A 22,826-nucleotide genomic window follows, 5' to 3' on the forward strand; every position below is an offset into this window, starting at 1 on the left:
TTTGTCTATTTCTGAACAAGGGAAAGGAGAGCAGGGCGTGCACTTTTGATGAATAACAATTCAGTGCGGACAGACGGATTGTAATGCCACCCCGAGGGCACGGGCACTCTGTCACACTCCCCACAGGTGGAAAAACTTCATTCTGCAAATAAAGAAGCCTCTTAAAATCGAACACCTGTGTGGAGACTACAGTGTTTCAGAGCTCAACCTGTACAGCCTGTGGTTATCTTCCTGTGAACCCAAACCTCAAGGCTAAATATCTCAGCACAAACTCATCTTATGAAGATTTGATGCCAGGATCAGATGCTGATCAGACATGAGGGAAGTTTAGACAAGAGAGTTTGGTTTTCCCGAGTCTGTGTCGTAACCATTGTGATAGCTTAGTGGATGTCTAAAGCCACGTCTGCTGTTGTTCCTGTGTACAAGAAGAAACTTGCTCCATCTAAATAGCTGCCCTCCTAAAGGAGAAGAGGAGATTTAGTTGTTGCAGCCGAACCAGGCTTTTAAGTCTCTGCCATCATCTTGATAAACGTACATAAACAGTGCACACAGGACAAAGGACACAACAACGGACATTGTGTTGTGGTTCTCCATGACAGCAGAGCTTCCCTTCACTGGATGCTGTTCACAGATGCCGGGTTGGACAACAGACTTCCTCTCTACGTGTGCATCAGTTTGTACGTGACACAGAGGATGGATAAGGGACTGTTTATTTCTAAATTCCTCCGTTCACACGTTTGCCTTGAAAAGGCAAGGCAGACTTTTAAACATATGATTTGGGATTTTTTTGTTTTTGCTCAATATCACTTAAACATAACTTACTTGCAAAAACACACACAGCATGTAATAGATATTTCAGTCAAAATCACAAATCTGAACTGTGACAGTGGTGCTCAGGAAAAGTCGGAGTCATAGGGATTCATCCTCTGGGCATCATGAATATGTTGTAATCTTAGACTGTAAAAAATAATGAACATAATTACTGTGAGCTACCATTGGTTTCCCAGCTTAAAGCAAGAGTGTACAATGTTTGGAAACCACCTGAGTTCGGCATTTCGGCCATTGCCATCTTGGTTTTTAGGAGGCAGAAGTGACCATATTTGGGCGAGAGGGTGGATCTGACTGGGAACCCAAAGACACTACTGGCAGACAGCTTGTCATTCAAAGCGGGGCACCCTTGATTATATGTAACTTTAAGTCTTAATCAAATGTAAATGGGTAAGTTATATAAAAATCAATCTCCCACACAGAGAGAAACTAGCTGTCTAGACAAAAAAAAACTTTTTTTTTGTACATGAAGGCTGTAACCATGATTATTTCTGTTGTAAAGTTGGGCATTTTAAAATGGGAGTCAAAAGAACACCCCAATAAGTCCTAAAAAATGTACGTGTACAAGTTAGCATTTCAGCTCCAGTACCTAAAAGCCACCCACCTAAAAGTCAATGGAGGTTTTTTTTTAAATGGGTTTTTGGTTAGATGCCTGTAATAAGTTCTGTGCTTAACACAAGATTAAGAGACCTTCATGTTTTGCTCTATAACATAAAATACGTCATGCGTCAAATAGTCTGTGAACTTTGAAGCTTTTATGTGTCTTAAAAAAACAACTAAAAAATGGCTAAATGAGACTACAGACCGCCATCACGCCATGCAACGCTGAACACGGCTTTACAGCCTCATAACGGTGGCAACACGACCATAGTGTAGTTCACTTATAGCCTAATATTAGCTTTTACTTCTGCTGATTGCATTTAGGCTTAAAATTCCTGAAAGTGGTGCTTTTTGTGAAGATGAAACATTTGTTCACCACAGAGCGTATTTTCTGAGATGATCCAACCATGACCTATTAGCCTATTTGACAGAGCAGCTATTCAAGGAACTGCCGTTTTTGGCACTTCCGCATTGGCTTCATTTTTCAGCCCGGGGTTGCTGCTTGGTTTTAATGATCCCTATTAGCATGTCGCTATAATGGCACAATTGCGCCTTTGTGTGTCATTAGTTACTTTTGCATGGGGAATATGCTTGTCTGAGACACTGTCACAAGTTTTGTGTTATAAATCTCTTTTCTGAAACCATGACCTGTACTGCCCACAATAAAACAGCTGAAGTATGGAGATTTTTATCTAGTGTTCTATTTTTTTTTTTTTATCCATTTTATTGTAATGACTCCTCAGAGATCAACCACATCTCTACAATCTGTAACAAATATAATGTTAATTGTTGCTGAGAATTTTTATGGACTGACCAACAATGCCATCCCTAGAGCTATGTAAATAGAGTGGCTAAAAAGAGAGACAATCCTGTCTTCAGAACTACAGTTCTTCATGCACTGTTTCTTTCTGCAGCTCTGTTGTGTTACTCAAAAAAAATGCTGACTCAACCACCATTGCACAATGAACATCTTTGACCAAAAGAAGAAATGTCAGTATCCCTCAGTACGGTCTTTGTGCGCATGCTGAGACTGTTGCTCAACTGTGTTGTCCTAAAGTAAAGTACCACCTTTAGGGCTGCAATAATAAACTGTTTAAGATGAATAACTGTCTGGACTGTTCTGCTGTTTGGACAGAGACAGAGCAGGGACTACAAAACCGCAAGAGGCTGTGATTTTGTGTGGTCGGTCAACTGTAAGACTATTTCATCATTTAAATCAGATTAACACTGTAATAATAGTCTTACTTGTATTAAAATATGGAATTCAGTTTAGTCCCAGCAGAGGCTGCAGAGTAACGTGGGTGTCCAGGGCTCCTCAGACAGGGTCAGTTAAGTACGATGTCCAAGTTTTACACAGCTCTGACGTGTGTATCTTATGAAAAGATACAGGCCATCTGAGACTCACCATGATAAGTCCCTCTTGTATGGACTTTGACACTTTTATATCCATGCCTGAAATGTAGCCTGCCCAGATAAATGATGTCTTTCAAACTTGTGTCTAGTTAATTCTGTTTTTCTCCTTTAAGCCCAAACACACACACACATGCTTTACAAACATAAGTTATCAAAAACTTCTATAAAATACTTGTGGGTGAAGCAGGTGTAAACATATAAATACGATAAAAACTTAACATCACATTCATGGCAATTGTGCGTGGCACACTGTGCCCCTTGACAAATCCCCATGAGGTTACACAGGAGCAAGAAAACATTTTCCGAACAGCTCCCCCAGCTTGTCACATAAGAGGTATAGACCATCTACTGCCCTAAATTCTCCATGGGGACTTGGCTGAAAGCAGCACGCTGCATTCATAGGTAAGGCGACGCTAAATCAGTTAATTTAGACTGATGTCTTTATGATTTGCAGGAGTACAGCATGGAGGCCAGTCTGCCTCACTTGCTGAATAAACAAAAATTTGTTCAGCTCAAATAAAATTTGATGAGGAGATAATTTTGCGAGCATACAGCATAAAGGTCCCTCTCATGTGCAGGGGTGCTGCACTCTGAGGGCAAATCAACTGAAAGTCTGCAGAGGTAGTTCAGCACATAGTGGACAAGATGATAGAGACAGATATGTCTGATCTGGTCCAGCATTGGGGACAGGCCTCCACATGCCCACAAAACAGTCTGCTTTCAATAATCCTCCATTTCTTTATGAAAAAGCTTTTATTGTGAAGGAGCAAAAGAAGGAAATGTTGGGTTTTCATCAGCAGTAACTTAACAGACTCCTGTACAGCTGAAGAGCTAACTTGAAACAGGAAAATAAAGCAGATATCTATGAACAGGATGAAGGAGAGAAACGTCATCGCTACCTGCTTTGAGGCGGTCGAGCATGCTTTTAGCCCTACTTCTAAGAAGGTCTATCTCTGCCACAGCTTGGCATGTTTGAACTAACAAAGGAAACACAAACTGGTGCGGCATGGCTCGACTTGGTGCAGCCAAAAGTACCCAGTGTACCCAGTGGCGGCCCATAGAGAGTGCCAGGGGGGCCATTACCCCCCTAATAAGATTACCGTGTCCACTGGCGAAATTCATTGGAGGTTGATATTACTGTCTTTCAGATGTGGCATGCTCATTGTTAATTTACCATCAAAGGTGTGGTATAAACTAGACAAACTAAGGCATCCACTGGCACTAACCATGTGAGCTTACCTTGTTGGGAAGGGGAATGAAAAATGCTCAAATGTATGCTAAATTTTGGCGAGGGAACAACTGGCATGGCCATTTTCAAAGAGGCCCCTTTTCTCACCTCAAGATATCTGCATGATATGAATAAGTGCCCATAAGTTTTCCCTTGGGGGCTTGTTCCCAGTAAATGTTTCTCTCCTTAGAAACAATGTTCTCCTTTAAATTAAACGTATGTATCTGACACTTTAAAAAAGTGGGCAACCAGCCTATTTGAAGAGCAATAAATGGCTAACATCTATAGATATTTAAAATATTAAAATAGGATTGTTGTCCATTATAAATTTTAACTGTACCACTATGATGCACATCAAATAGTTTGTAATATCAACTGCAAAATAAGTAGAGTCATATGCAATTGCTTTACTTTGATACTGAAAAAGTTTTCAGCTAGTCTGTATACTTCAACAGCATGGGCGATTCCTAAAAATCAGATACAGCTTTTAGTTTTGGTGTGCCACCCCAAAAGATTTTCAGTGGCCCCATCTGGCCACGCCCAGAACAAATTTCTCAGTGCTCCACTGTTTTTCCACTCCAAATTTTTTGCCAATATGTACTTTTAAACTTACAGGACTCAAAAATCCCCATGAATACATTATAGGCTTCTCACAGTGTGACTGGTATATGTGAAGGAACCCATTTAGAATACCCCACTGTGTTATTCAATCAAATGTCCCTATTGGATGAAGTAAAGTAACCGTAAAGAAAATTCCAACAACATTGGACAGTTCATTCAACATTTTCTGGCATGAGCAACTCTCAATCAAAGCTAAAACCCACAGAAACAGGCCTCTAATCTGGGATTTCATCAGCAGATAAATTCTGGAGCTGCTCCACTGACAATGAATTGGAAACTGACATGGTGTGTTGTGCACTCACTGTCTGAGTTTTTGCAATCCACTAGGTTTGACAGTATCTGTAGGCACTGCCAGTTATGAGGCAGAACATATCTCCAATACCTTGTAAATCTCTGGTAACTGATATCAGTCAGTGTCAAAAGCTGCAATATTATGTTTTTTAGATACAGTTTTCACTTTGGTTTTCATTGGAAGTCCAGAAAAGTTAAACCAACAAATGTGAATTTTGATTTCAGTTCAAGGACTTTAAAACCTAAGCAGCCAATCAAGTCTCATGGGTGAGATAGAGTTTGAGTGTTTTAGATTAGACATCACTCGGGGCATTAAGAATAAGTCTAAGGTTTCAAAACACCCAAAACCACAGAGATGAATTAAATGGATGTTTTCTCTCTTTTAAAAGGATCTATCTATTTAATAAGTTGCAGTTAAAGAACAGATGCATTTCACTGCCAGTAAAACTCACATGGAAATAAAATCTAATTCCATAATCTCAGTAACTCAGGAGCTGAGATCTAACCCAGTGGCCGCAGGGATTGTTTAGATTTTTTTGAAGTGACATTGTATGAGGTACTTAACCATGGTCAGTGTATTACCTAGAGTAGAAAGGGGCTGGCACGCCCACAGTTTGGAGAAGCAAGTTTGATTACCACACAGAGGCTAAACTATGTACTGCTTTGGATGGGGTCAACAATAAAGGGTATTTTAGGCACCTAAAAAAAAAAGAAAAAATCAATATTAGTTTAAGCATACGCTTCATTGGGAGTATTTTTTACTGTTTTACCTCCATCAGACCACCATTTGCGACGGGGAACTGCCGTCTCCATTGAGAAATACAGTGATTTAACATCCCTGAACACAGAAATGGCTGGTCTACCACTGTCTTTATGAATTATTTATTATTTATTTTTGTTTTACTGTGTGACTTTGGCGTTCAAAGGGGTTAGTTCTGATTCACCAAAGTCACATAATAACACAAAATAACTTATTGATAATGGTAGTGGCAGATCAGCAGCTCTCATGCTCAGTGAGCTAAAATTACTGTTATTGTCAATGGAGTCTGGTAGCTAAGACAAGAGCATATATGGGGAACTAAAGATGTTAGCGGCTTTCATGGGGCAATGGGCTGTCTGAAGAAAAGGTAAAGTGCTGAAAATACTCTGAAAAGACCCATTTAGGTGGCTGAAACGTGTTTTGTTGCTGACCAGCATCCCAAGCAGTACATTACACAGACTCTTGCCTGCTTCTCCAAACTGGGGAGTTGCTGATTGCCATCCACTGTATGTAATACATTGGCCATGGTAACTACCTCATACAACCCCACTTCAAAAAAATCTAAACTATCTGTTTAACCTCCATTTGTTCTACATGTGATGATTGTGTTAAAGGTTACTGTGTTGGACACAGGTTGCAGAGTGACAGAGGCTCTGTTGGCAGTCACTTTGAACTCCAAAAGTCTCTATCTTTGCCTTTGTTGATGACAGAATACCTGGGAGAGGGATTTTCAATCACAGAACCTGCATGGGAATCCCCTGACACGCAACACGAACAACACACACACACAGAAATATGTGACAACACACAAACCTGCGGAAATAGCTCCAAATCAACAACACCCATCACAGGAATCCTGCTTCTTTTCAAGCGAGCATCGGAGTGTCTTCTGTATGATATCAGATTTTACTCCTTTGAAGTTGTAAGCTCATAATGTCTACATGTGAAAAAGTTGTTTTTTTTTCTCCATGGACAGACCTGACAACACATTCACTCCCCAGCTTGTCCTCTCACACATACACACAGATGCACGCTCAGTCCCACATATGACAACACCCCGTGTTTATCCTTCTGACATCCATCCCACACATCCTGTTTGTGGCAGCATCTTCCATTGTTCCCGTCTGTATCTACCTGAGCAGGTACAAACTCTTTGTGGCACTCCTTCCACTGCTGCTGTTTTGAAGAAGTAACATGGATACAGTAGAGAGGGATCCCTGCCTGTGTGCTATTGTTTTGTTATCAACATTTGGTTGCTTTATCATTTGGTAAGTGGATGGAACAAAGAGGAGGGAGGATGGAAAATCTGCTGATAAATGCACAACACAAAGACGAAGCAACACAAAGAGAAACCTCCAGTGAGACAGAGCTGTTTGGAGTTGCAAAGTGGCAGGTATTTTTTCATTTTTTCTGAGAAGCCAGAGTTTATGAAGTTAAGCACAAAGCCCACACTTGATTGCTAAAATGAAGGCACCTTTTTGGAGCAGAAACTCCAGCTGATGTCACCCTGAAGGAAGTGCTTTGAAGGGGATGGGGGCAGAGGGACATCCAGGCATCACAATGCAGCGTTGTGCGCCAGCAGCATCACAAGGACATGACGCTATCCTTTTGAGGAGTGGGCTTCACAATGCGCTGTATATTTGCTATAATGTGAGCATCTTGATGAGGGGCCTACCATCAAAGTGATTTTTGCAATCAGGAATGAGTAAACAAGTGATTTAGCTCCATATCTCACCAACAAATCTGAAAATTTTGTGATTAACTGCAGGGTGAATGGATAAAACAGCGTCATTTTGCAGCCTGGGTTATTCAATTTCATGTTTCCAGATGAGAGAAATATGCAGCATCCATAAAATGTACATGTACTATCCACCAACAATAAATCAAAGTATAAAACTAATCCCATAAGACCAAGAAGAAGTGTGACACTGCCCTCTAGTGTCACTAAGTTATTAATAATTAAATTGTACAAATGCATGTTGTCTGTGTAAATGCTACTCAAACAGTATGTAATGCACGTTTTGGTGCGAAGAAAATGAGTTGATTTAGCTCCTATTTAAATACTTGAATCGCCTTATCTTTGATCAGACTCTGTGTGTTTTTGCGTGTGTGTCAGATATTCACACAGGTGCACACCCCTGCAGCATTTTTGGTATTTCCTTTGAACTCCTGCCTCAAGATAGCAGCAGATATGAGTATGAGAGAATCTCCACACCATCTGTAACACAGCGCAAACAGCAACAGCGTAAGTGACTAGTCTGTAACCTACCTCCGTTGCTTTCAGTGGTGATGAGGGCTCCATCATTCCCTTATTTGTTTGTTGTTTGCTATCAGATTATTGGTAAGCTTCATTCGTCTGGATGAACCACAGGCAGCTAAGGTGGAAAGAAAAGAGAAGTAATGCGAGTCACTGTGAGTAATTTTGCTCTAAGGACAACAGAGATAAAGTAACGAAGAAATGAGACCTGTGACATGATTTCACAAGGCGTGGAACCCATGACCAAAAAACACAGCATACACCTGCAACAAACAAGTTTCACTGTTTCTTCATCACAACCAGGGTTCCTGTATCTTAAGACGAGGTAGATTAAAGACTTTTTAAAACTTCAGAGTTGAGTATAAGGCCAATTTTTTAAAAACCAAACTTGAAGAAGGATAATTTTATTTTGCCCAAATGTTTACTGTAACATAAAACATGACTTTTTAAAAGAAGTTAAATTGTCTTTGTCAAATGTTGAAAAAACAACCCTTTTTAGAGTGGAACACATGAAAGACAAGGACAGTTAGATGCAGTCCAGTTTTCTCTCATATATTTTCTGCTATCACATAATGAAATTCTATGAAAACTGAAAAATGTGTTAATACCACAATGCAAAAAATATTATATATAATTATCTAATTTCAAAAGTCTTAAAACACATTGTAAATAATGGTGTCAAGTCAATGTTTTGGGTCTCACAGAGTTATGGTCAGACTAGCTTATTGTGCATCAAGGTAGCTGACTTCTCTACAAAGGAGACACAAGCATGTGACTCAAACCCATCTTCAGGTCAACAAACTGTAGCATTCCTTACTACCATAAGGTGGCGATGTTCATCTATGACTGGTCTGTCCTGCTACCACCATCTGGTTTTCTTGTTTACAGGCTCCTATTTCAACGGCAAAATATAAAAAGCAGCTAAATGAGTTTGCACTGTAGTTCTAAATCTAGAATTTTTGTGACAATGAAGAAAATAAAAAATGCTGCAGATTTATTCATTTTAAATAGGGATTAAATATTTGCATAGAACTATAGTTGCAAATCCAATCCCTGTACAAAAAGTGTGGATTGCCTGTCTCAAAACTTGCTCTCCATGTGATTAAAATTGTGTTTTTTAATTTGATGAGTGATTGTCTGGTGATAGTGAGAGGGTAGCCATATTTATACCCTTCAGTCACTCACAGACTCAAAATTAATAACACATCTCTGCTACTGGGGAGAATAATGACCAACTAGATAGTGTAAATAGCATAATAATATGCTCGTCATACCATGTGGTATTATGCAGATGAATTTAGTGCATGCCTGGGCAGCTCCAGTGAGGACTTGAATGGGGAGGATTAGCACCAGATGTTGGCTGGGACTCAGCGGTCAGCCAATGGGGAGGAGGGCCGTTTGGTGTGTGGGAGGAGCTCAGTCGCTCCTCTCAGCTCAACATTTATTCTAACAGGTAGTTTAAAAACCAAACAGCTCAGCAGCTGCAGCAGCAAGGCAGCAGCTAAGGAAGTCTGGGAGAGGAGCTTTCTTTACCATCGTTGTGTTTCTGGATATGCCCGGACGCCGCTCTCGAGTATGCTGAGCAGGAAGGGCTCTTGCGCGGGGATGGTGAGCGCCGCAGCCGGGGTGGATCGCAGCAGGGTCGGGGAGAGGCTGCAGGCTGCTCTGGCCGGGCTGCAGGAGCTGCATCTGCTGAGAGACAGGCAAAGCGACATGGTGAGCTGGGCGCTGAGGATGGACCGAGAGGAGCCCGTCACTGCTGTGCACGCAGGCCCGGAGACTCTCAGGATGATGGGAGCTGAGGAGCAGCGGCTGGAGGCGACGCTGACAACCCTAAAGCAACAGCTGGTAGGAAGCAATTACTATTAAAAGCCATAAAACAGAATCATTAAAATACTTTTAGTGGGATTATGTGCATGCAGTAGTTTGGTGTCACTACGTTATCTGCACCTTTGTTATAGTTCTTATTTATACAAATCTCATTTGCTCGTCCTTAAAATAAATCATCTAGTTTGATTGTTGGCGTCAGCTGATGCTCATGTGCACCCCCTCTTCAATTATTACCAGACACACTTTCATGCTCTCAGCTGGGGGTAGGAAGTAGGATAGGTGTCATAAATCAAGGTTCACTGCAGGACCAACAGGACTTTGAGTTGTGTATGTGCGTGCACACAGTGCATGTGCAGGCTGCAAACCTCAATCATTAACCACTAATACCATGGAATATTTTTTTTAAATGGTAGTGTGTTTTTAAAGGTGTTTAATTTACTGTAAATGACAGTCAGTCATGAGAGGCCTCTGAGTGTTAGAGACAACTGGCTGTAAGGAGTTTTTCTATGACAAGCTTTTTCCACACAGCCTGCTGTTGTAAGCGTTTACAGGAAGTTTGGGGATTAAGGTGCTATGCTTGACTTTTAGTGGAACTGGGCAAATGCATGGAAAAATACATGAGACAACATATGGTTTAAATTCTGATATGTGCAAAATGGAGTCACTACAGACTCAAACACCCCATATTTAAAAAACACCACCAGCTACATATAGATTTAATGGCCCAGAACAGTTTCCAAGAACTCTTTTTTTGCCGCAGTTTTAAATAAAAGTCAACCAACCTGATCTTACAAGAGAATGAAGCATTTATTAAGTGGTGCTTTTTGCAGCGAATGACCCGCAGCCCTGATTTTAAGAACCACTGTAACAGTAAATGCCCAACCCGAGCGGCAAAGCAAACAGCCCTTCATTCCAACCCCCAAGCTTTCCTCCCCTATTAGTTTACACAATGGCCAGGCCCTCGCTGTGGGGGAGAAATGAGTTACCCACCACTGCTTCATCCATGCTCCCCCATGTCCTGCTGGGGTTAATCATCAGCCACAGCTGAGTCGCTTTTGTTTTTCTGATGGCTGTACATTAGAGCATCTTTTATTTGAACAAAAGGCCTCATCTTGATGAAATAACAGCAACTTTTCTGCTTAATATTCACCTGCATAGACAATTTCTGTGTGAGCGTGTGCATCTGTGTGCTAGAGGAGCTTTATTGCACAACTACAAATTTTTGAACTCCCTCCTTTCCTGAGAAAATGGATCTAGACTTGTCCTTTGGTTCAGACTGTACCACACATATTTTTTGGTTGGCTGGTTGACTGGTTGGTTGGTTGGTTGGTTGGCTAACATGCCATGTGTTGTCTGTTTTACAGTCTCGTCTTCGGAAACAGGATGTAGGCTTGAAGACTCACTTGCAGCAGCTGGACCAACAGATCAGTGAGCTGAAGCTGGATGTGAGCAAGGCCTCCACAGAGCAGCTGGAGAGTGACAGCAGGCCAAGTTCAGGTGTGTAAGCAAACACTCGCACCAAAAGCCCCACGGTTGTTTGCTTTATAGTGAGTAATAAAGCATCCACCCAAGCTAGCTGTCACACAATGTTACACACTGAGAAAAATTCTTATGAGGACAATCGTTCCTGCTCTGTTCCAGGTTTCTATGAGCTCAGCGATGGTGGCTCCTGCTCACTGTCCAACTCCTGCACCTCTGTGTACAGCGAGTGTCTTTCATCCTCCCAAACAAGCCTTCTCCTCTTTCCTACGAGCCCTAACTCCCACATCAGCCCACCATCACAAGTAGACATATGCCGCCGGCGTTCTGCTGATGAGAGCACTACTCAGCCCAACCCTCAGCGGGCAACAGGCCTCCATCTGGGCAGCAGCAGGATCCGAGCAAGCACGGAAAAAGCTCGTCCAAGACCTGTATCAACAGGTAACCAAATCTCTCCATCTCTAATATAAAAAAAAGTCTTAATGGATGAGTGCTTTGAAAGGTAAATCCATTTTTTTTGTGTTGTCTTTATCAGGTGATCTTGACAGGATGATTGCTCAAGGACCAAGCTACTACAAATCTGTGGACGCAAAGAAACCCTCAATGTGCTCAAACGTGAAGACCTCCACAGTTGATCCCAAGTTCCACAGCAACCTAGTGTCCCGCAGTGGGACTGAAGTGTACCACTACCCCAGCCCTTTACATGCTGTGGCTCTCCAGAGTCCAATCTTTTCCCATGGGGGAGACCCAACAGCACCTGGACCTCTAGAGGGCCAAGTACCCCAAGTAAACGGTTCGGACACCCTCCGGAGGGCACAAATGGGTCATGAGACTAAGACTATGGGTTACATTGACAAGCTTCTCCTGCGCAGCTTAAGCAAAATCCAGAGTGAAACAGGCACTCTACAGAAACCAAGTGACTATCACAGGAGGCCCACTGAAGTTTTAACTGTGTTTCCCGAAGTGTCTCAGAAAGACGTGCCTGCGCTGCAGCCTCTTCCAGCCCAGACCACAAGCATTATCCCGATAGATAGTGACCAGAAGAGACACTGCATGACATTTTCCAGCCAAGAGCCAGCTGATAACAGAAACCACAATCAGTCAGTGGGAGCCCCTGAGGCTTCATACCGATACTCCTATCCTGCTGCCGTGAGGGAGTACAGCTCCGATGAGGTCACCACCTTATCTTTAAGGAAAAATGATAAACCCAAAGGAGAATATGGTAGCTTAGCAAGAAGCAGTTCGGAGAATAGACATGGGGATCATCCAGAGTCAATGCCATCAGAGAGGAAGGGCCATAGGCAAAGATCGGCGATGGCTCACAGCTCCAGCACAGAGGAGAGTCAGGGCTTTGAGGTTCACGCTGGTCACACAGCTTCCCCTGAGTTTGTCCATGCCAAATTTGTCCCTGCTGGATCTCAAAGGATCAAGGTGAGACAAGCAGACCGTAAAACCAAAGCAGTGAAACTAAGGAGAAAAAGCTGTGAGAAGCCTCGAGCATCGAGGCAGCAACATGGCTACTCCTCAAGTGAAAGGACCAGAGAGTCCAATAGTGGAGCCAGGGGGGATCAGAGAAGATCAGGAAAAGGAAAAGTGACCCAGAAATTCAGCACCTGTCACACAGAGGAGCGCAGACAGGGCTCAGGCTCAGACTCCAGCCATTGCAGCCCTGCGCTCATGTACACCCACAAGGTCCATCCTAAGCCACATCCCATCCCTGCTGCTACGAAATCCAGTAAAGGCCGCAGACTGCAGTGTGTGGAGTATGAGCAGCCTGTAGAGCAGAGGAAGAGAAAGCAGGGGGCTGCCAAATGGCCGTCTGACATGGAGATGTTCCAGGCCTCATGTGCTCAGCGTCAGAGGTCAAAACAGCCCCATGTGCAGGCACCAGGGAGCACGCAGATGGTCCGTAGTATCAGTGCCAGGTCAGGCCAGTGGATAGGACCTCCTCGATCCTTCCAAACCTCCATCTCCTCTAACTCTTTCCTCCATAATCTGAATGCCAGATACCCTCCAGCAGCCTTCCATGTGTCCAGCCAATACCCGCCCAGATGTGAGTCAGAGTACTCGGCCGAATGCGCCTCACTGTTTCACTCCACCATCGCTGAAAGCAGCGAGGGGGAGATGAGTGATAACACCACTAACCGCTTCGGAGATAGCGAGTCTGGCCAGAGCTTCCAGTCCTTCTCGGACTCTGACAGCAGCCTGTCCCTGGACGAGGAGGACCAGGTGGACAGCCAGGATGAGAGAGGTCTGGTGTGGGCTGAGGCTGCGCTGGGGCCCACTGCAGCTGGACGGCCCCTCCAGCAGCTCCCACGCCCCGAGCCATCAGCCTGCCGCATCAAAGCTTCCCGAGCCCTGAAGAAGAAGATCCGTCGGTTCCAGCCTGCCTCTCTGAAGGTCATGACCCTGGTATAGCAACATTCCCCCTAGCAGAGTGAGAACTGTTGGGAAAACATGGAGAGCTGTGGAAAAGGCTTTCAAAACACTTAGGAAACCTGAGCACGGCGCCTTTAATCATCACTGAGACACAGCAATTAAACTGGACTGTATTTGTGCACAGATTTTTTTCCTTTAAAAAATGTTGAACCTTAAACTGTAAAACATGGTGCATGGTATGAAAGCATGTTTAAAACAATTATTACACTTACACTTACTTTGTAAATATTGATGTCGTTATAATTGAATTTTCTCAAAGCATGTGGCTGCATTTGACAATTTCATAGACATTCGTCTTATAATTGTATGTACTTGAGAAATAAACCAATCTTTTTACATTTCCTTCTGCAAATAATTGTTTATTTTTGTTATTTCTTCATTGTGCTGATTGATTAAAACTTTCTGTATTTGTGTTTTTAGAATAAACATATTTAATATATTTTGGGAAAGTCTGATAAGTCTGTTAATATTCTTGATTTTTATATTGTGATAGCGTTGACATCACTGTCTATTAGCTGCTTTGGCTAAACATAGACATGGAAGCAGCATTACTGCAATGGCACTGCCATATTGGAGAGACTTGCATGTAAACAAATGCAAGTAAATAAAACTACATTTTTCTGGATAAAGAGCACTATGAGGTTTATATTTTCCCACCGATTTCAGTGAGTAGTAGTTTTTTTTTTTTGTTTTTTTTTTGTCTCCAGTTACTTAGAAACTCAATATTTAGGCTGCAATGACTGCTGAACACTCCTTAGAGGAGTGTGTGCTTGGCTTATATGAACTGAATCACTTATATGCTGTCAAATAATTGGTGCTAGTTGAAAAGTTGTCAACTTCCACATCTAATTAAACCACATATGGGCGTCTCCACAGGTAGCCAATCAAATAAAGTGAAATAAGACAACTCCATGTTTGACAAACATGATTTTTTAAAAATTCCTTATGATTCTCCACCATTCAAGTAATCAAGTTCATCTAAACAGAACACACAAAATTGAGCAACCAGCAGTGAGTATAGGCAAAATATCGAGATTCTAATTATCTGGAGACAAAACTCTGTTTTCTACATGTAGACCATAAACCCATCAAATGTAAAAACAATTTAATGAAAACAGTTGAGAAATTTAGACTTTATAGTGCTTTTTATCCAGAAAAAATGCTGCTTCCCTGTTGCCTGCATTTGTTTACAGGAGAGTCTTGCAGTCTCCAGTATGGTGGCGTAGTTGACATAAATTTCAGCGGCCAACGAGACATCTATGTTTCTATATCTAAGTGGCTAAGTAGCTTGCAAAATCTCATTTGCTGACTTCTGCTCTTCTTCTTCCAGTGAGTGTTTATAAGACATGTTGAAAAAAAATCTCCATTTAATCCTCACAAACGTCCCACTGAGGCAGACCAATTTAGCACAGATAGTGCAAACGGCTCCTTATCTGGTTTCCTGCCCAGCTGTTGGTTTAATAAGTCGCGTCTTCTACAGTCAGCCCAGACAATCATGTTTAATTACAGGGTGAAACTTCTCAGTCATTTAAATGTAAGTAAACACACTTGTACTGAAGTACTAAAACACACAGTCGCACTCCTACGGTTTCACAAACAGACATTAAGTTGATGGTAGCAGAAGCTCAGGTTTCTGAGGTTTCAAAACAGTTGGTGTATATGGCAAGGGGCACATGGGATTTAGAAAGAATGACAGATGATAAGAGGCTCCTCATTTCTGAGCTGTCATGAGGAGATTAAACAGCGGGCAGCTGCACAGAGTTGCCCAATAATCTTATTTCCAAAATCTGCCTTGGTATCTTTCCATTAAAATTCTCACAAAGACGGGGTGAGCGAAAGGACACTCGTGAAGGTAAGTAGTCCAGTGACTGGCCGTCTGAGCATCAGCACTCTCTCGTGTGGTCATACATAATAATGTTTTCTCCCGTTAGAAAGCCACTGTGACCTTAAAGTTCCCAACTAAGAAGCTTATAAGGCTGACAAACATTTTCAGCATTTCATCAAATTTTACTTTGAAGTTTTGTTCCCTGCAGATTTAATCACTGCGGAGACCATTATTTTTTTAAGACTCGCGGATCCTTCATTTATTCATTCTCCCTCCTTTAACTAAAAATGATCCAGAAGAAAAGGCATCATTCTTTGAATAAAAGTGCTCACTAAAGGGCATGTATGTTAACTCAGCTGCATTCTTTTCTCTATTCAACAAACACAAGACAGGTCTAAAGGGCACAAACTTCACACATCAAAGATAGCATTTTTAGTTTAAAGAGTTACTACAATTGTATCAACTTATTAGGATTTGTACATCGAGCTGACCTCTGTCCTCCAAAAGAGCCACAGCGAGTGGTTGGTGGGATTAGTGCTGCTGTTATCAACCCGGCTCAGAGGCAGCATGATGGGCGCTGGACTTGTCTTTGATGTTGAGGATAGCGGGACCGTGTCGGCTTGACCTTGTGCGCTTGCTGACCTTTCCAGCTGTAGGGCCGGCTCATCTCTGAGGGCACATCTCCCCACAATGGAGAGGTCAGGGGCCTTTTTGTACCCTCGCTGTCTCTAAGCTTGTCTTTTTTTGTGTTCAACATGTCCGTCATTTACTTGCCTTTAAATCATTGTTTAGGAAGGTGAGTCCACCTGCCCACAATAAGCCCCCTTCCTGTTAAACTTTGTTTGATTTAAAATAAACACATTAGATAATTTGTAGAGAATTTGTGCCTTAAAGGGACAGTTCACCATAAAATCAAGAATATACATTTTTCATCTTACCCGTAATGCTATTTATCAGTCTAGCTTGTCTTGGTGTGAGTTGCAGAGTGTTGGAGATATGAGCCGTGGAGATGTCTTCTTTCTCTCAGATTTAATGGAGCTAAATGCCACTTGGCTTGTGTTGCTCAAAGCACCAAAAAAAATACATTGAAAAACTCCAATAACATCTCTTCCCAGAAACCATGACCCAGTTATTTAAGATAATCCGCAGACTTTGTTGTGACCAGTTTCATGTAAAAACTATTTTATTTCTACCAAACTACATTGCCTACTGCCTGATTGTGGATTGTTGTGTGTAAATGGGTCATAATTTCTAGATAGACATTGCTGTTGAGTTTTTCCAATGTTTGTTTTTTCTTTTGTTTGCTTATTTTTGACACTTTGAGCACCACAAGCTGAGTGTCATCTAGTTCCGTTATATTGGAGCGAAGGCATACATCTTTACAGCTAATATCGCCAACACTCTGCAATTCAAATTAAAACAAACATCTAGATTGAACTGTCCCTTTAACAACTACATAATTTAATTGGAGGAAGTGCAAAAATAATTTGGCTAGGGACTGAAACCTCTGGGGTTCTAATTGGAAGCAGCAAGCCGTGCAGCAGGTGTGCACCTGTAGACCTAAAATAGGTTTTGGTCATGATATTTTATAGGGTATAAAGTTGAGTGCAAAGGGAGCGTTACCCAACATTTTCCCTATGGATGGCTGATAGGTCATACTGAATGACTACAGATGTCATGTGGGATCTCATTACACAGGAGTGCTCTGACTTTGATATCATAGACATGAGAACACATGGGCAAACGGTCGCATCTAATCGCGATCATACATGTTCAGCTGACACCACATCTGCCTACAAAAGGTCTTACATGAGGTCTTTTAGCCACGATAAAGAAAGCTGTGATGACTTTTTCACATTGCTAGACATCCTTTTAGATACATTTTACTTTAGCTTTTAGTATCCTAGCAATGGACTCACTGAAATGGCATGCTTTAACCCACAAAATGTAAATAAATGATTATTGACTTCAGACTCAACACCCCGCTTTCCTCACACGCTCCTTCTAAAGCAGTCTGAAGTAGAACATGCTTGCCAAAGTCCAGTGAGATATAAATAGGTGGAAATGTCGTGCCAAACTACACTGAGCAGGTAAACAGTGAGGTAATGCAGAGAACGAATGCCTCTGAGCCTCTTTTGTCATTGATCTCATTATACATTAGGTCACCGTACTACTCTTTCTTCTGCTAACGTGCATCTTATGTGATTAACAGCTATTTCATTTAACTTTTCATATGTAAAGGAATCTAAAAAAGGAAAAAAAATCAAAATATATCCTACTATCAATCCAGCATTGTTCTGTAGATTTAACTATTCCATGACAATGTGACATCCGTAAAAACAAGAACAACACTGCAAACAAATGCAAGACAACGCAGAAAAGCAAGTTAAAATAACAAAGGGTGTGCTGCAGACAGGTGTTAATTAAAATTTGACTTGGTTCACATTGGGTCACAGTCGGAGGTGGGGTTCTTCTCTTACGTGTGCGTGAGGTAATCCCAAAACCCAACATGCACCAGCCCTTCCCAGTCTGTCTCCATGCTCAGAACATATTACAGCCCATCGGGCTGTCTGTGTTTTCTCTCTTTGCCATGGTCTGTTGCAGCATTTAATTCTTTTCTATTTACATTGAGAGTAGCTTATCTTGTACTTGTCTGACAGTTTCTGGTATCTGTGGTCCACTGGAGGTCGCGTTGCTTCGCTGATGTGAAAACTGGAGAGAGGGTGCTGGGCCTCGTATATAAGATGTGGATTTACTATGTTGACAAGTGGGAGCTCAGAAACTCATTACCACCCCGATGAGAGGAGCTTTCCACCCCTACCCACAATGCACCCCTGGAAACACAGAGAAGACCATGCTTTTCTGAGATCCCATGAAGCAAGAAGGATTAGTTTGATATTTTAAATATCCAAACCAAAACAGATCTACTCAAGAAAACATATGAAGTTACGGATAGATTCAGTCATTGACTAATTTTGCTGTAAACTGAAGTAGACAGCAGCTCCAGGCTACTTTTGTGGGCTGTTTCATGTTGCAAAGTGTATAAACCAACAATGTAGAACCTTGAATGAGCTAAGATTCACCCAGCAGCTCTGTTGAGACCCTTTGTCAGGGGGATGGGCTCAATAGTGTGTGAGGTGGCTTTTGTCCCTTTGCTTACTGTACATATGAATGGGGCTGGACCGGAATGTCCAACCTCATGAATGTCAATTGTTTGAAACACCGAGTTAAGGAGCAGGCTTCTCTGGTTGTGCAAAAGAGGACAATAGATAGAGAACAGCGAGATGAGATAGAACGCGAGGGAAATGAGCAGGAAGAGATGAGCTAACGGAGAACAAGTGTGAAAGATGGAGAGCGATAGAGACAGAGCATGAAGATGGGGAAAATGGAGGAAAAGCCACGGGGAGACGCATGATGTTCCACTCCTTCGAGGCTTAGCTGGCCCTTCCTCAAGCACCACCTGCCCCTCTTTAAGCACATCCTGTCATTTAATACCTAATCCCTTCATTCACTCCAGTGTGTTTACTGACCATTGTCTCAACTCTCTTCAAGCTGTGGTCAAGAGGTGGTTCAAAAGTTCGCAGTGTATGGGGAGCATGCACTCAGAGTAACAGAGGGCATTGTGAGTGTGTTCGCTCCTGCCAAGCAATTGTCTGAATCAGAGAGAAATCCCTGTGCATGCAAAGTGAAGGAGGCTGTAGGCTTTTGAGGCTGACATCAGTCACTTTTTACATCAACAAACCAATATTTGAAGGCAAATAATTGGACTACAGTGCACTGTAACATGCCCTGTATCACTGATAACTGTCGTATGGAGAGATATTTATTTTAATCCACAGCCTTGTTTTACTCAATTTTACAGTGCTAAGAATCTAGTGTGAGGGTATATTCGAGCTAAATGCTTAGATTTGTATGTTAAAATGTTCACAATGACACTGAAATGATTAATGTTTATTATGTTCACCATCTCAATTCAGAGTGTAGAGTGCCAACATCTATAATTAGCAGTTAACACAAACCACAGCTGAGGCTTCTATTATTAGTTTTGCAGGTATTTGGTTGGAAACCAAATTTTGACATCAGGTAAAATTAGATAAATAAGGTTTTCATCCTCAGCTGTTTAACTATTAGCAGCGATCATAAAAAATGTAATTGCATTTTTGCCACAAATTAAACAATCATTCGATTTGTCCAAGATAACTCGGTTGGGCAGAGAAAATACTCAAAAAGTGACTGGTCTCAGGACTCCCAAGGTAAGCCATGCTGTTTGTCACTTTTTGGTAAAACAGCCCTACAGCTAAAACAACAAGGGTATAGCAACAAAAATATGATTGCAGGATGTTGCATTTCATCAACTGTTTGACTTATGCTCAAAATATTTTCACAATACACTGTACTTTTACCAGAGAATGGTACCAAGTATTTATTCAGGTAAAATGGGTAAAGAGATTAAGCTTAAATGGATCATTTTTCTGAGGTGAAACCAGCATGTTTTTAGGCTACCGGATACTACAAAGTCATTACTTATGATACTGTTAACCAACCTGCCTTATTAAAGACATTTTTAGTACTTTTGACACTTAAACACTTAAAAATATTAAAGATGGTGCAGTGTTTCAATGTCAGCCACAACAGTCCAGAATATGCAGAGACATTTCAGGACCAAACTGACCTGCACATAATGCGATCCCTTAAGCATTGCTAACATGGCAAAAAAATCAAAGCTATGTTGTTACTATGAGTGCTCACTGTCTATGAAGAACAGCGGACACGAAGCACATGTGCTCTCAACTGAAAACAGCCGCGCCACGAGATTATACAAATGAGTGGGATCTGAAAAAATAACAGTAGCAATACAGTAATCCTCAAAATATGTAAATTTACTCATATTGGGCTGAAACATGTTACTGCTACTTGAACCTCAAACTTTATAAAAACAGTCTAGATGTCTCTTACAACAAGCTTTCGTGCTTGGGTAGGCAAGAATAATTACTCCAAAATCTCCCCGTAGCTTAGTGGGATTCAACCTAAAGTGTGCAAATTTTCAAAGGAAGACATGAGCTCACGAGGAACAGTGGCACGTGCGTTGGTGAAGAAGTTTCAGATGAATACACTGCGTTTCCTCTTTTATCAGCCCCGGTGTCTCTGTGAGGACGTCCTGGCTGTTTTATGAGCAGGATGTCCTGAATCAGCACAGAGGACTGCCTCTCTTTTGTCAAGCCTCAGGCTCTAAACAACTTAATTGAACTGCCCTGGCCCCACGCATCCTCCGAGAGCTGTAACTATCTTGCTTTATCTTGACTCTTTTTCTACTGTGGGGTTTGTCGACTGGCTCACCAACAAAGCCACCAGTCCTCATTATAAACAAAAACAAGCCTCAACTCTTCTGAAGTGGTGTTTGTGTGCGAGAGCTCTGAAGGGGGACATCAAAAGGACGGGGAGAGTGACAGCTGGTCCTCCTCTTGGTCGGGCCCCCTGATAAGATCAGAGTGACAGGAGAACATGGGACCCTACAGGTACCTCCCTCCCACCACAGCACCCTCCTTGCTGCTCCCATATGGCCACTAACAAGCCCCTCACCAACCAACGCATCAATGCCCATTTGACTCTTTAACCCTTTTTTGCCTCCTAAAAAGTTGAACATCACCGTCAGCAGCATTTCTTTCTTTCTTCACCCATAAATCTCCATTTTATCTCTCTTTTCCCAGCTATCTCTACTTATCACCTCCATACTGTTTGTCTGCCCTTCACATGTGACTGCTCTTCTTCTACAAGAAGCCATAAACCCGTTGGGAGTGTGTTCACAATGACCACTTGAAAGCCGATGTTTCCTACAGCTCCAAGCCTAATGGACTCTAGTCCAACACCTATAAAAAATGTCTTAGACTTACGGGAAAGAGTCCCCACTTGTCTATTTCTATCGCCTGTGCTCCAGTTAAAGACGGGCTCAGCTGGCATGTCGGAAAGGGTCAATATTCTATTAATTTTATGGGTGTGAAACGGTTTGGTACGCACACAGTTTTATGGCTTCCCCAGCCTCTTTAATTTCCGTGGTTTTCCTTTTTGAACTGTGTTTTTAATTGCATCTTCGTGATGAGGGGGAAAAATAGTGCAGAAATAATTATCTAAATTAAAATAATACATTTCCAAAGCATGGTAGGCCATCCAATTAAATTTTATTCAGCTGGGGGGAACTGCTTGTTATGGGGCAAACGGCAGCTTTTCCTTGGGGTCAGTGGTTTGCTGTTTGGTTTGTTTGCCTTTGTCTCCCAGGTATAGTTAGTGGTGAGCTTGTGCTCCCCCATCTGAGACAGGTCCCAGCTCGCAGGTGCAGTGGAAAGGATCCAACAGTTTGAAATTGTGAAAGATAATAAGGCGCTTTCTTCAACACACCCTGTCTCAGAATTATAGTACACTATATTGCCTTTCTCCTCTTTTTTTACATTAGTCTCAGTTCATAGTTTGGGAGTTTTTTTTTTTAGGCATGCCAAAGCACAAAAGCAAACAAACATGAAACTGCAGAGCAGACAAATGTAATTTCAGCCGGCTCCACTAACACACTGCAGGACACCCTGAGGTCCTATCTCTGTGCAGGGGTCAAGGGTCATGCAAGGAGAGGACGGATGCTCCATTCAATATTAAATCTCCCGACCTATGGGAACCATGATGATGACTGACAGGTTTTAACAGCTGTCATTATCAGACCAACCGGTATCTGTTTAGTTTATGGGTAGGTCCTATACATATACACAATCAAGCGTCAGCTTTGTGCATTTCGCCATCTTGCACTGCCACCACTACTGTGGTGGCAAATCCAGTATGTTCTTATCCGAGGTCATCAAATACAGATGAATTGTCATGCCTCCTCGCCGTCCCACAGTGACGTGCAGGCCACAGCTGAAACATGTTGTAACATGTAATTAATGTAGTGAAACGGTCATGGTTAGGTTCAGGCAACACAACTACTTGGTTAGGCATAGAAAAAAGATCATGTCTTGTGTTAAAATAAATGAGGAAGGGGCGCCTGGTGGCTCAGCGGCGCCCCATGTACAGAGGCTGTGTTCTCGCCGCAGCAGCCACGGGTCAGAGTCCTGCCTTGGCCCTTTGCTGCATGTCTCCCCCTCTCTCTTTCCCCCTTTCACACTCACACTGTCCTGTCAATTAAAGGCAATAAAAGCTTAGAAAAAAAATAAATGAGGTAAAAATGTCCCTTGACAAACCTACAAAAAATACCTAAAATGACATTAAAACAACA

At 42.1% G+C, this 22,826-nt stretch overlaps 1 protein-coding gene and 1 long non-coding RNA gene across 2 annotated transcripts in view; one reads left to right on the forward strand and one right to left on the reverse strand.

Annotated features, from left to right (window-relative positions):
- Positions 1–22,826, reverse strand: part of LOC148187729 (uncharacterized) — an 81,107-nt gene that overhangs the window by 44,976 nt on the left and 13,305 nt on the right. Inside the window, exons 2-3 of the long non-coding RNA XR_015778402.1 lie at positions 9,532–9,690; positions 8,011–8,116 (exon numbers count right to left, since the gene is read on the reverse strand). This is a non-coding gene — a long non-coding RNA (uncharacterized LOC148187729). The remainder of the gene's footprint in view (positions 1–8,010; positions 8,117–9,531; positions 9,691–22,826) is intronic.
- dact2 (dishevelled-binding antagonist of beta-catenin 2) lies at positions 9,451–14,168 on the forward strand. The gene is made up of 4 exons (XM_042502709.2): positions 9,451–9,846; positions 11,193–11,325; positions 11,470–11,748; positions 11,843–14,168. The coding sequence occupies exons 1-4, from the start codon at positions 9,574–9,576 to the stop codon at positions 13,723–13,725; spliced, it is 2,568 nt and encodes an 855-aa protein (XP_042358643.2). The 5' UTR covers positions 9,451–9,573; the 3' UTR covers positions 13,726–14,168.

Source organism: Plectropomus leopardus, chromosome 13 (assembly GCF_026936395.1).
Source record: "Plectropomus leopardus strain MGB_pleo_1.0 chromosome 13, ASM2693639v1, whole genome shotgun sequence".
NCBI classification, from domain to species: domain Eukaryota; kingdom Metazoa; phylum Chordata; class Actinopteri; order Perciformes; family Serranidae; genus Plectropomus; species Plectropomus leopardus.

Bases quoted from the DNA above. Each gene is read 5' to 3' on its own strand.
- dact2 (XM_042502709.2), top strand. From the start codon at position 9,574: ATGCTGAGCAGGAAGGGCTCTTGCGCGGGGATGGTGAGCGCCGCAGCC. The intron at 9,847-11,192 runs GTAGGAAGCAAT...TCTGTTTTACAG, and splicing joins CAACCCTAAAGCAACAGCTG to TCTCGTCTTCGGAAACAGGA. The intron at 11,326-11,469 runs GTGTGTAAGCAA...GCTCTGTTCCAG, and splicing joins TGACAGCAGGCCAAGTTCAG to GTTTCTATGAGCTCAGCGAT.